Here is a 14,135-nt window from a genome sequence, read left to right as displayed (position 1 = left end):
AAGGTCAACATAGGTCCCTCGCAACAGAGCTGGAATCCAGTGCTCTGTATGGGTATGTTGGACAATCTACTCATTGCTAATTGCATTTCTCATGCTTTGCCAGTGTAGATGCACATCAGACAGTACAGTCTGCTAACCTCAGCTTCAGATGGAATATCTGCACAAATGAGCAACATTCACCTCATGTTGTCAATGTTCTACCGAATGCAGGAGAGTTTGCTTCTTAAGTACTTATCAGGGAGGGGCAGGACTTGGCAAGGTTGTGCAGGCTCACTAAATTCTCACGCACCCATCCATCATGATGATCCTCATTCCTCTTCTTTGCTTGTCTGCAGGACAGGAATACTCACATCAGAAGGCAGTGCTCTAGGCCAGTGGAGGCAGTGAACTAGTCACTGACCTTGGTCCACAGTCAGCGGGGGAAGAAAGGCCCAAGTTCTTGGAGATTCGAATGAACTATTAGAGACCAAGCACTTGCTCAGCCCCATGCAGACGATAAGTCTCTGTACTCATCCATAAATGACATGGTGGAGATGCAGAGACAGGGGAACATAAGGTAGGGCTGCCAGAGGCATTCAGGAAATCAGAATGCAGGCTGGAAGCATCTGTCCACTGTTGTGGCTCAGGCATTAGAGGGTTTGGTTAATTCTATGGAGAAGGTGGCAGTTCCTTGGAGATCCAGCTCCAATAGAGCACTCAAAGGCTTCTGGATATGTGGCAATGCACTAATGGCAAGCTAAGTGGGGTCAAGGCATGTTGGCCTTCAACCAGGTGAGCCTTTACCTCAAAGTAACAGAGGTGGCATAATGGCTGAGTGGTTAGCACTACTACCTCACAGTTCCAGGGACCCAGGTTCAATCCCAAACGTGGGCAATTGCCTGTGTGGAGCTTGCACATCCTCCCGGTGTGGGTTTCCGCCCACAGTCCAAAGATGCGCATGTAAAGAGGATTGGCCATACTAAGTTGCCCATACCATTCAGGGATGTGTAGGTGAGGTGCATAAGCCACAGGAAATGCAAGGTTATCATGAAAGGTTAGAGGGATGGGTCAGGGTAGGATCCTCTTTGGAGGTTAGGTATAGGCATGATGGGCTGAATGGCCTGTTTCCACACTGTAGGGATTCTTTGAGCTGTCATTGGGTACCCAGTGCAAGGAGAAACACCAACCAGGCACACCAGAAGTATCATTCATCTTAGGATTCTCCAGAACAGCCCTGTTGCTCAACCTCACCTCTGTCAGTGACCCCATCTCATCCACAAGGCCATGCAAAGGACACTGCATTGACAGTTGTGCCAGGGACCCTCAAGGCCCATAATACAGTGGCACAGTCACCAAAGATGCTCAACCTTAGAGTCAAGAAAGAAAAAGATCTCTGGCACTGTTGGGATCACAACAGTTGTGATATAGGAGAATTGAAGAGCATATTGCACAGTTCATTCTATCTTCTCTCTGTATTTCCTGGAGTCTGCTTTACAAAACTCTCAGCAAGTGTGCAGCATGTGTCATGGTGATATTATCAACGAAGGCTAGGTGAGTCATGATGTGGCTGTCAAGATGGCATTCAAATGGACTTTGAGGAAACTTGGCCGATAACCTGTCAGGTGGTCAAGGCCATAGGAGTCCAATGTGTTGTGCAAAGGCAGCTGTGTATAATTAGAGTAAAGGCTAGGAATTTTTGAAAATAAACACACAGTTTAACCCTTCCAAGGTATCACACACCAGCATACTTGAAGTAAAATAATAAGACATTTAATTTAATGAAACAGAAGTTTAACTGAAGCCACTCAATGATACACGTTCCAAATGGGAAGCAGCAGATTTTTAATAAAAGCACAACATTGTGGACGATGCAGCACATCATAATGATGCGTGGTATATTACAGCTCACTCATTTCCAGTAACCTAAATGTGTATTTCATTTTAAGCAGTGTGCTCAATGGTGGCATATCAATACTTGGATAGAGTATCAAAATAGGTTGATAAAACTTTCCAAAAGATACACCTTTTTTTGAGGTTAGACAAATTTAACAGCGCAAACATACACCCATGAGGCAGTCCCAGCATTGAAGAAACGCCAACATGTGCTGGATGTTAAACACCCAAAGGCTATAAAGTAAAAAAAATCAAAGTGTTGAGACAAAGGAGTAGATATTAGAAGGAACGATCAAAGCTTAACTGAAGAAGTGGATTCATAGGAAAGAGTCATCAGAGACACTAAAGCTATAGCTTGTGGGGGCTACTTTGAATAAGATCTGCCTCACACTCGGCAAGATGGCAGCGATTCTGTAGAACTGCTGTGGACAGCTCTGCCTAACAGCCAAGGCATACTGGTGTTTTTTGCCATCCCTGGCCAACTTATGTGGTGGAATTATTAGTTTAAAGCCTTACAGAACACATATTTGTTAATATTTGGGAGTGGGAAGGATGCCAAAGGGAAAAGGAGTGAGCAAACAGAAGCAGGGAAGACACTTCCCTGCAGCACCTACCATACCAGAGACTGCAGCAGCAGCAGCCTCTTCTGAACCCCCCCGGGGGCCCTGACAGGAATTGGCTGCGGCGATGGAGAAACTTACCTTGAAAGTTGGGACTGCGATGGAGGAGATCTGTGGGGAAATTCATGCCCAGGTCCAACCTATCGCATCCATGCTGCAGAAGCACGAGGAGGAGATCCAGGGCCTCAGGAAGAGGCTGGAGGAAATGGAGGGTCGAACTAAGGCCTCGGAAGCTGCGATGGAGTCCTCATTCAGTCAGACCCAGGTGCTGGAGCGAGACGTGCGGGCCTTGCAAGACTATATTGATGACCCTGAAAATCGAGGTCGGAGGATAAATCTTCGAATTGTGTGGCTCCCTGAAGGTGAGCAGCCAGTCAGATTCTTTGAAAGCTGGCTGCTGTAAGTTTTGGGCCTTCACATCGAATCCAGCAGGTTGCAGATTGAAAGGGTTTATCGGGTTACAGTGCACAGGTGCAGCGCCCCTACTCGGTCCTACTGCACTTCCACTCACATAAGGACAAGCAAAAGGTCATAGAAGCTTCCAGATCCCTGGGAAAAGATCTGCAGGCACTGCTGTACAAGGGGTCAAAAATAATGTTTTTCCAGGATTTCTCTGCAGCTGTAATTCGAAAGAGGAAGTCCTTTGATGAAGTTAAAAAGAGGTTGAGGAACCTAGGCATCCAGTACTCCATGAGATACCCCACAGTACTTTGTTTCAGCCACGAGGACTCAGTTTATACATTTGACTCAGTGGATAAAGCTAAAAACTTTATGGACACTTTAAAATAGACGGGTTGGCCTGAAGAATACGGTTAATGTTTGTTCTCTTTCCTCTCTTTTTCCATGTTTTCCCTTCCTTTTTTTAAATTCCTTTCTTTCTCCCTAACAATTTCCTTTTTGGAAAGGGGGCAAAAGACCTTGGAATAAGTTGTTCTTTTTTTAAATAACTGGATTTTCTGATGGGAAATTTTGTGGATGTCCTTTGTTGTCTCTCCCCCTTTTTTTTGTTTGGGCTGTTTCTCTTTTAGTCACAAGTAGGGGTGACATGAAGCCAGGGATGGTGGAGTGCTCATCCTGACTTCATATTTTTTCTGTTCATTTAAGTATCATATCCTTGGGTTTTTTCTGGCCTAAGGCTGGGGCACAGTCCGGATTGGAAGGAGCTGTGAAGGAGGGGATGGATAGAGCGAGTGTCCCCTATGGGCAGGGGAAGAGTCTTCCATTCAAGGTTTTATAGTTGGTTTTCTTTGTAGTTTTTTGGTAGTAATAGTTGTTTATAGTTATGATAGGGTAGTTTTTGTATATATAGTTTTTCGATTCTGAGTCTTTATTTACTTATGCTCGGCACTTTGTAAGCAGGGTTCTCCCTTCCAAGGGGGTTCAAGGGTCTCTGAAAGGGGATATGGCTAAGTGTCTTATTAAATGGTGCACCTGGAACATTAAGGGAAGTCCCTTGCCTGTTAAAAGGAAAAAAGTGCTTTCTAGCCTTAAGAGGGAAAGGGTTGATATCACTTTGTTGCAGGAAACCCATCTTGATGGGGAACACCTGAAATTACAACAGGGGAGTTATGACCGGGTATTCTTTTAAATATCTACTGTCCTCCGGCGCATGCCCTCAAACTTTTTATTAGTGCTTTCTCGAAGTCGAGTGCTTTTGAAACACGGCACATTATTATAGGGGGGGATTTTAATTGTCTTTTGGATCAGACAGTGGACAGGATGCCTTGTGGGCCCCCAACTATTTCTTCGCAGGCCAAGCAGGTGGTTGACTTATGCGAGGAGTTGGTGCTGGTGGATATTTAGTGATGTTTTCACCTTACTGGCAGGGACTTCACCTTTTTTTCAAACCCACATAAATGTCACACGAGGATTGACCTCTTTCTGGCTCCCTCGGCCATTTCTGGATTTGATTATGGGTTGTAAAATTGGGAATATAGCTATCTCTGATCATGTGGCAGTATATTTGGAGGTTAAAGCCACGAGTTAAGGGCTAGGTTTGCGGCACTGGCATTTGGACCCTTTTCTCCTTAAGGATTCCAAATATGTGGAATACTTTTTGTAGAAGTTTCAGGAATTCTTGACTATCAACTCAGGAAAGGCTAGTAGCCCATCTGTGCTATGAGAGACTGCTAAGGCCTTTGCTAGGGGATTAGCTATTTCCTATTCGGCTAGCTGGATATGACAGAAGGGGGAACAGCAGCGCCTGCTTGAGATGCGGTTGAAAGCCGCTGAGGCGGCACATTTTACGTGGCCTTCGGTGACTAAGCTACAGTGGATCATGGCCCTCCGGACTGCCTTGAATTCAATACTGACACAAAATGCAAAGAAAGAACTTGCTTTTGGTAGACAAAGGCTGTTTGAATATGGAGATAGACCAGGGAAGTATTTAGTGTATCTGACTAGGAAAAAGCGTGCTCCCCAATCCACTACTGCAATCAGATACAGCGCCAGGGTCCTTACATACAATGCTAAAAAGATTAATGAGGCTTTTCAGAGCTTTTACTCTGAATTGTATTGGTCTGAAGGTTGTGAGGACAGGAGGGCTAAAATGGAGAACTTTTTTCAGAACCTGGACCTCCCAGGGGTAACCTTGGAACAGGCATCTCTCCTTAATACTCCCTTGAAAGTTCAGGAAATACAGGAGGCAGCTAGGCAACTTCAGAGTGGGAAAGCGCCTGGCTCTGATGGTCTTCCGGGTGAGTTTTATAAAGAGTTTATAGGGATTCTGTCAGGGCTGATGTTGGAGATGTACAATCACTTCTATATGCATGAATGCCTACCACCATCTTTGAAAGAAGCTAATATTTCCTTAATTCTTAAGAAGGGAAGGTTCCTGAGGATTGTGCCTCATATAGGCCCATCTCTCTATTAAATTCAGATTTCAAGATTTTGTCCAAGATCCTTGCACTGAGATTGGAAAGGGCGTTGCCCCATATTATTAAAGAGGACCAGACAGGCTTTTTAAGGGGCCATAGGTCCTCTAATAATATTAGAAGGTTGCTGAATATGGTCCAAGTTTGTCAGCAACGATCGATTCAGGGGTTGGTGATTTCCTTAAATGCAGAGAAAGCATTTGACCGGGTGGAATGGCCGTATCTTTTTTATGTCTTAGAACAGTTTGGATTGAGTGGAGTCTTTGCTAGGTGGGTGGTTTTATATCGCCACCCTCTGGCCGCAGTCATCACCAATGGGGTGAAGTCTGGGAATTTTAGGATTGGTAGGGGTAGTCGGCAAGGTTGCCCCCTCTCACCGCTGTAGTTTACATTGGTGACAGAGGCGCTGGCAGAGGCCATTCGTCAGAACGTCCACATAACCGCTCCGGAAGTGGGGTCGAAGGCACACAAGATTACACTGTACGCGGATGATGTCCTTCTGTTTTTAATCAAACCTGATCACCTCCGTATCCCATTTGGTACAATGTATCAATTCATTTGGGGCTATTTCAAGATATAAGATTAACTACGCAAAATCGGAGGCTATGCCTTTGGGGAACCTTAAGGATGTGCCAGAAGTTGAAGGTGGCCCTAAGTTCCCTTTTAGGTGGTCATGGGCAGGGTTCCTATACCTAGGCATTTTTATTACACCCAAGTTTGATCTGTTATTTCGGACCAACTTTGCTCATTTGTTCAAAAATATTAGGCGAGATCTCTAGAGATGGGAGGCTCTTCCAATTTCGTGGCTGGGCCAAATATCTCACATTAAAATGAATGTTCTTCCTAGTTTGTTTTATCCCATGCGTATGCTCCCTATAATGTTTCCCAGGTCAACGCTGCGGAAGCTTTTGGGGTGGTTTGGTTCCTTTGTCTGGCATCGTGAGTGGCCCCTCATCAAACTTAATTGCAGTTGCCTCAAGGAGGGGGAGGAGTTGATTTTCCAGACATCAGGAGGTATCAAGTGAGTTCCTTCCTGTCCTTTGTCTGCGATTGGGTAGGTAACGATCCAAACTCAATATGGCTGGGTATTTGCACTCCCAAGCAAAGTGCCCTCTTATTAACCTGTTGTCCATGGACAAGATGAGGACAGTTATGGACCACCGCCGGAACCCTATTGTCATTAGTACAGTCAAGGCATGGAGGGCGATACATCAGAGTGAGGGTTGTTTTCCAAGAGTTCGCCACTTATACCTATAGTTGGCATGCCAGGGTTCTGACCAGGGATGATGGACTCAGGGTTCAAACTATGGGCAGTGCGAGGAGTTTCTAGTTTGGGAGACTTGTTTGAGGGGGAAGTTATGATATCTTTTGAGAAACTGAGCCGCAGAGATCTTTTCTGTTTTTTTTCAGGTTAGGGATTTCATCCAGAAGACGACTACGCTTCTCCCCAAGCATGATACAGAGAGGTTGTTGCTACGCTCCACAAGCATCCTTTTGGTTAGAGCCCTCTATCACCTGCTGGGTGGCAGGGCCTGGCAAGATATTAACCAGTTATGAGATCTGGGAGCAAGAGCTAGGAGTGAAGATCTCTTCCGAAACATGGGAGAATACTCGAAAGATCTCAATCTGTAACAGGACATGCGCTACACAGTTAAAAGTTCTGCACAGACTGTCTGGTGAAGTTTAAAAAAGGGGCATCTTCAGTGTGCCCTAAAAGTGTAGGTACTCTTACCCATTGCTTCTGGACATGCCACAGGCTCAGTGTTTATTGGAGCGCTGTTGCGGGAGAGATAGAGAGGATATTGAGGACTGAATTCAAAGTAGACCCAATATCTCTCCTCTTAGGTCTACCGAATTTACCATCTTTAGACGGGCATGGGAAGAAACTATTTAATATTCTTGCATACCGTGCATGGAAGAATATTCTGATGAATTGGGTGTCTGAGAACTCGCCGGGCTTGCTGGGAAGGCAGAAATTAATTATGGAGCACATTCCCTTGGACTTTTTACAAACATGGTGCACCACACAACAGACAATTTTTATAAGACATGGCAGCCCTACTTGAGTTATTTGGATATAGATTTGTCAGTTATCTTAACTAGGGTATTTGTATAACCAGGATGGTTAGATTTGTCAAGCCCTGGACCCTGGAGGGGGTCTCCTGAGTTAATACGGATATATATACAATGCTCCCGTTCCTTTGTACCGAGCATAGCTGTTCTGTATTTTGTGGTTTTGTTGGTTTTTTTTGCTCTTCTTTCTTTTTTTGGTGTTGCTTTGCACAGTATTAGGGTTTGTTTTGTATTATAGGGTCGGTTAGTTGTTAGTAGACAGTAGTTGTATTGTAATTTGTTTTTTTTTTATTATACTGATCTTTGTTATTGCTTGTATTTTTCAATAATTTTATATGTTTGTAAAGTTAAAAAAATTTGCTAATATATTTACAAAAAAGTCCACTTCACATTGCTGAAGTTCAATATTTAAATGCAATTTTAAAAAAACAGCCACATCTTATTAATAACATTACATTAGAACACTGTCTACAGAACTGTCCCTTTCTTTGTCAACTTCTTTGACGTAAAATTCCTAAAGGCTACATGGACAATGGAAAGTTCACCTTAAAGACTACAATTGGCTTCACACCAAACACAGTAGCATTGTAGATTGATCATATCAAAAATCCTGCACATCGCCTAGACTTCGGAGGACAGACACACATGATCATATTCACCCATCAGACATCATAACATAACTACTTTCCCCAACCAAACAAAATCTGCAATTGTTTTACAATTATTTTCTGTGACAAGTAACAGGAAAATAAAATATTAGAGACTTTTTCAGCCTAATTTCAGATCTTGATTGAGGACACACTTCAAATACACCAACTGTTGTGTTTATAATCAAAATATACATACATTGCTTCACATCACATGGAGTTCTATTTGAAAATGCATAAAATAATGAAGTGATTAATAGCTGTGATGATTAAGCCCAAGTACTTACCTATCTGCAATGCTGGCAGCCTTTATTTTGTCTATGACTATGACTTGCTTGTTACAGTACAGTGAGGTAGTTAAAGCAATGCCCAAGCTTGAACCAGGGGTCTTGGCCACCTCCACCATCAGGGGGCCTGAAGCATTTGCTACGGAATCTAACAAATCAAAAAACAAATTGACACAATGTGATACTTCTGTGTTACCATACAGCAACTGGCCATGAATACAATAATAGAAGGCCAGACTTCCAATAACAGTTTCAAGACAAGAATAGACAGTGATCTGTAAAGAGAGATGATAAATCTTTAAAACTAAATGACACAGTAAACAAAACCATCTGTGTGACAGAGAGAAACAAGAAAGGTGCAAATAAACCCAAATCTATTCCAATTCTTGAAGACAATTACAATAAAAGTCAATTTTACTGGGTCAAAGTGAAGGACAATGTTTTGGATGTTACTTATTAACATATGAATTATTTATGCAGAAATACACACTTATTTCTCAATCATAGAATAGCTAAACTAGCTCAAATTCACTTTGGTAGAAGTGCAATTGCCAGATAAATAATAATAGATGTTATATAATACATACGCTTTTGGAAATTAGCATCAATTTAGATGCATTATACTCTCATTTAGGAGAATTATTTGAATAAAACTTATATGTAGCAAAGAGAAAGATTGATTTACCTGCAATCTCAAGAGAGGGAACCAGAAATAGTTCACCTCAGAATGAACCTACAGATGATACTGTTACACTCAGTAGTTCCTAATGGAACACAGTTGGGCACAGCTGAGATGAAACAATTCTTTGTACAGAAAGGGCAAAGTGGTTAGGAGCTCAAGGTCTTTTTTTTAAAACAGAAGAGCTCAAGGACGTCTTCAAAACTCAACATACCCATGACAGACACATCATATTCGATTATTAATGTTGCCTCCTGTCCACATTGTTTGAGAATGCTCATAGCTTCTGTATGCGTTGTTCCATGTAACCGTATTCCATCAACACTCAACAGCCTGTCGCCAACTTTTATTGTGCCTTCCCTGGAGAATAAAACAAATCATATCACAATTCAAAGTCATTAGTCACTACGGCTAATAACAGTGCCACAGTCCAATAGTAAAACGTATCCAGTTAGTTTCTGAATTCAGGCTGTTATTCATAAGATAGAGACTGCCTCATAAATAAATTGCATGGCTGGATGGTTCACTATCAACTTCATATTAAACTTGTTATTATTGTGTTATGATAAGTCAACATGAACAGTTCTCATTAATTAGTTTTATGTTATTTGTTACACATGATTCTTCTACCAATTTTTTCCTTTAGTCTTTCACAGAAATGTGGGTGACTTGTTACCCAATCCTAACTGTTCTTGAACTGAGGGCTTCCTCAGCCAGCGCAGAACACAGTTAAGAGTCAATCAATCACATTGCTGAGAATCTAAAGTCACGTGTCAAAACCTCTCTCTAAAAGCACATTAAATGAACCAGACGGGTATTTTTATGACAACTAAATGATACTTTTACGGCATTAATACAAAGTTTCATATTATATTCCAGATTTTCATTAATCAAATGAATTCTTAGTCATCAAATTTACATCCAGCTGTCATGGTGAGATTTGAATTCATGTCGCCAGGATACGAGTCTGGGTCTCTGCATTACTAGTCCAGTGACATTAGCATTATGCCACAATCTCCCCTAACCTATCACTATGAATGGCAGTAAGGATATTGGCCATAAATAGCTCCAAGAAATTGGCAGAGAAACAGTTTGACTATTAATAAATTACCCGAAGTTCTTAAATGTTCATATACTAGTATCTGCTCAGAAACGCCAACCTCAGTTTGGGCTGAGAAGTGACAAATGACATTCACGCCACACAAGAAAGTGTCTAACCTTTGACATTTCATGGCATTACCATCACCGAATCCCTCATTATCAATTCCCTGCAGGTCAGGGCCCAAAGGAAAAGGCGTAAGAGGTGTAAAACCTGCGCCCACACCTACCCCTTCAGCTCCATCCAAGACTCCAAAGGAAACTTCCACATCTGGCAGAGATTTGCTTGCACATTCAAACACCTCATCTACTGTGTTCATTGCTCTTGATGTGACCTCTTCTACATTGGAGAGAGAGAGGGCACTAACTCGCAGGACGTTTCAGGGAACATCTCTGGGACACACACTAAACAACACCAGAGCCCTATGGCCAACCACTTCAACTCCCCCTCCCACTCCTCCAAATCCAACCCACCTGATGCCTGGAGGAAGAATGTCTCATCTGCATAGGAACCCTCTAACTACACAGCATCAATGTCAATATCACCAGTTTCTTTATCTCCCCTCCTCCACCTCATCCCAATTCCAACTTGGCATCACCCTCTTGAACTGTCCTATCTGTCCAAATTCCTTCCCACCTATCCGTTCCACCCTCCCCTCTGATCTATCACCATCAATCCCTACCTGTATCTACCTATCACCTTTCCAACTACCTTCCCCCAACCCCACCCTCCCATTGATCTCTCAGCCCCCACCACCCCCCAGGAAGAATGTCTCATCTGCATAGGAACCCTCTAACTACACAGCATCAATGTCAATATCACCAGTTTCTTTATCTCCCCTCCTCCACCTCATCCCAATTCCAACTTGGCATCACCCTCTTGAACTGTCCTATCTGTCCAAATTCCTTCCCACCTATCCGTTCCACCCTCCCCTCTGATCTATCACCATCAATCCCTACCTGTATCTACCTATCACCTTTCCAACTACCTTCCCCCAACCCCACCCTCCCATTGATCTCTCAGCCCCCACCAGCCCCCCAACATTCCAGATGAAGGGCTTATGCCTGAAACATCGATCCTCTGCTCCTCAGATGCTGCCTGACCTGCTGTGCTTTTCCAGCACTACACTCTCAACTCTAATCTCCAGCATCTGCAGTACTCATTTTCTCCTGGATTAGACCTATAAATACAGTGGCTACAAGAGCAAGTTAGGCACGAGGAAACCTGCAAGTAACTCACCTTCTGACTGCTCAAAGTATATCCACCAGCGAGAAGACACAAGTCAGGAATGTGATGGAATACTCGCCATGTCTGGATTAGTGCAAACACTCAAGAAGCTTGATACCATCCAGGCAAAGAATCTGCTTGATTGGCACTACATCCACAAGCATCCACTCCTTCTACCACCAACACTAAGTAGTAGCAGTGTGTACTATCTACAAGATGCACAGCAAGAAATTCAAAGATCCTTATGCAGCACCTTCCAAATTTAATGACCACCTTGTCTCGAAGAACAAGAGTAGCAGATACATTAGAACATCATGCCTTGCAGGTTCTGCTCCAGGCCACTATTGGTTCTTCAGTGTCACTGGGCCAAAATCCTCAAGTTCCTTCCCTAATGGCATTGAGGGGTTACCACAGCAGATGGAAGGTAATGGTTCAAGAAGGCAGCTCAACATCACTACCTCATGAGCATCTAGGGATGAGCAATAAACGCTGGCCCAGCCAGTGAAACCCATATCGCTGAGTTTTAAAAAAAATTTGAAATGTGGAGGGTGGAAACAGTCAAAATGCAGCTTAGTTTTCTTAGTTTTTGAAAAGAAAAGTCAGAGGATTTTAGTGAGATCAGTCTCGTCTAATCACTTCCTGAATACCATAACTACATATTCAAGTTCATTTGAATGTTTACATCAACCAATGGTTGACATTTTCAACATTTTATCTTCCTAATCTAAGAAATTGTTTTGAATAAGGAAAACAGTGGAAACTGATATCAAACATAATCAAAACCTCACAAAGTGTATCACAAATTTGTGTCATGCAAGTCCAAAATCATAAATACGTCGTTTTCACGAACATTCAAGTGTCAGAGTTGAAGGCAGTAACATGCTTTGGGGCATTCACATAGACCCATTATAAAACATTTCTTTATATTTTTAAAAACTCTATAAAAATTCAAAAGACCAATAAAAATTCAAAAGCATTAAATCACAAACACAGACATGACTCAGTATTGGATGTGGTACATTTTTAATTACTTCTCTGTACCAAATCATCAGCCTATCATTGTACACTCTTGTTTTCCATAATGAAATAATTGTTGCAAGACACATCAGGTTTGCACCATTTACTAAAACAGTGAACAGGATAACAAATGTTCAATATTAAGAAACAATGTTTAAGAGCAAGTCAGCATCATTGTGATGGCTACATTTGTGAGTGGCTGCATCAAATCATGCGTGGACCCTTGGTTTGCAAACATTAAGTGTAACTATGCGTTTAGGTTCTACCTGACCCAGGTCTACCCACATTACCACTGAATATTCCATATCACATGTCCCTCATGGAAACGTTCACATAGAAAAACCTCTCCGGCCACACACCCATCAGGCAGCAGTCACCATTTAACATCCATGAGGCCCTTCCAGGAATTAAGGAGGTCATTGCTTTTGGATGGTACACTGAACCAACTGTCAAAGTAATTTGCAGAATTTCTCATCAGTAGAACATTCCAACGTACACCAAGACAAGGTTTGGCTGCTGTTGAGAAGGGTCCAATTGGTCACATCTTTCATGCGTGCCCAGATTCTCTGCGCTGCGCACGCTGCCCTTGAGATGGTGGTCAGACCATCACACGTCACCTTCTGGAAAGTATGTTTATGAAGGAAGTCTGGAAAGAGATGTAATGCTCTTTGTCGAGGTTTATTCCATGATGCAGGACCCTGTGCTTTTTACAGGCTGTTCCCTTACATGCACACCAGGACACTGCACTTGGAAGACCATCAACTCAGTGAAAGATCTACTCTTTGTTCTCCTCAACCGAGTGTTGCAGACTGGTACAGTCCAAGATCCAGGACTATGTGCTGAGGGATGTACTAAAGCTTGGGGTAGCCACTGCCAAGGTAGAGAGGGTAAAGATCGTCCAAGACCTTTCTGTCATGATATCCCGAGGACTTGTTACGAACAGAAGTTTATGTTGGAATGATGTAATTCTGTTCATATTTGATAAATACTCCTGTTTTAGATTTGGATGGCAGCACCAAAAATGCAATGCTCAGATTAAAAAAAAACGTGATTTTTGTAATTGTATTTTCAGAAAACCCCAACTTAAGCTGTTTTGTAGAGTACTTAGCGATAATTTGTGAATAAAGCAAATTTTTACAACTAAAAAAGCAATTTGTGTCATGATACCAAGTGAGTCTGTTAACTTTTCGAACCTCCCTGGAGCTTCTATTGGAATGTGGATAGTTTGTCATAATTAGTAAACGCCCCAATTTTGCATTTGGATGGAGATACCAAAGAATGCACAAATGGAAAATGCATTTTTAAATTTAAACTTCTATATTGCTTGACTTAATTTGCTTTGTAATGTACTTGTAGATAAATTATGAAAAGTATACTTTTACAACTAATAAAATAATAGAAGGGAGACAATGACTGGTGGCGATAGGATGAGAAATGCAGGGTTTGATAAAAGCCGATTATACTGGCCTACAAAACTTGCAGTTGACTAATGAGTTATGTAAAGACTACCTGATTTAGAGGTATGATCATGATGTTCATTTCTATAACTGTACCTGTCAGCTGGTCCCCCAGCTCTGACATAGGTTATTACAATCGGGCGGGATCTACTTCTGTCTTCATGGGCTCCTCCTGAGGAAAATAAATATATAAAATATGAATCAATAGAAAGAGACATATCAACAGCTGAATGTGGAACTGAGCAGTACCAATACAGAAGGCCCCAAGGCTAATATCCAGTTTG

General features: G+C 42.3%; 1 protein-coding gene across 7 annotated transcripts in view; it reads right to left on the bottom strand.

Annotated features, from left to right (window-relative positions):
• Positions 1-14,135, bottom strand: part of grip1 (glutamate receptor interacting protein 1) — a 458,656-nt gene that overhangs the window by 102,612 nt on the left and 341,909 nt on the right. For all 7 annotated transcript variants that reach the window (XM_043709637.1, XM_043709634.1, XM_043709639.1 and 4 more), the window contains exons 6-8: positions 13,948-14,023; positions 9,266-9,411; positions 8,373-8,520 (exon numbers count right to left, since the gene is read on the bottom strand). In XM_043709637.1, coding sequence (XP_043565572.1) covers positions 8,373-8,520; positions 9,266-9,411; positions 13,948-14,023 — 370 coding nt within the window. The remainder of the gene's footprint in view (positions 1-8,372; positions 8,521-9,265; positions 9,412-13,947; positions 14,024-14,135) is intronic.

This window comes from Chiloscyllium plagiosum, chromosome 19 (genome assembly GCF_004010195.1).
Source record: "Chiloscyllium plagiosum isolate BGI_BamShark_2017 chromosome 19, ASM401019v2, whole genome shotgun sequence".
NCBI lineage: Eukaryota > Metazoa > Chordata > Chondrichthyes > Orectolobiformes > Hemiscylliidae > Chiloscyllium > Chiloscyllium plagiosum.
The sequence above is the reverse complement of the archived record's forward strand: the minus strand, read 5'-3'. Positions and strand labels throughout refer to the sequence as shown.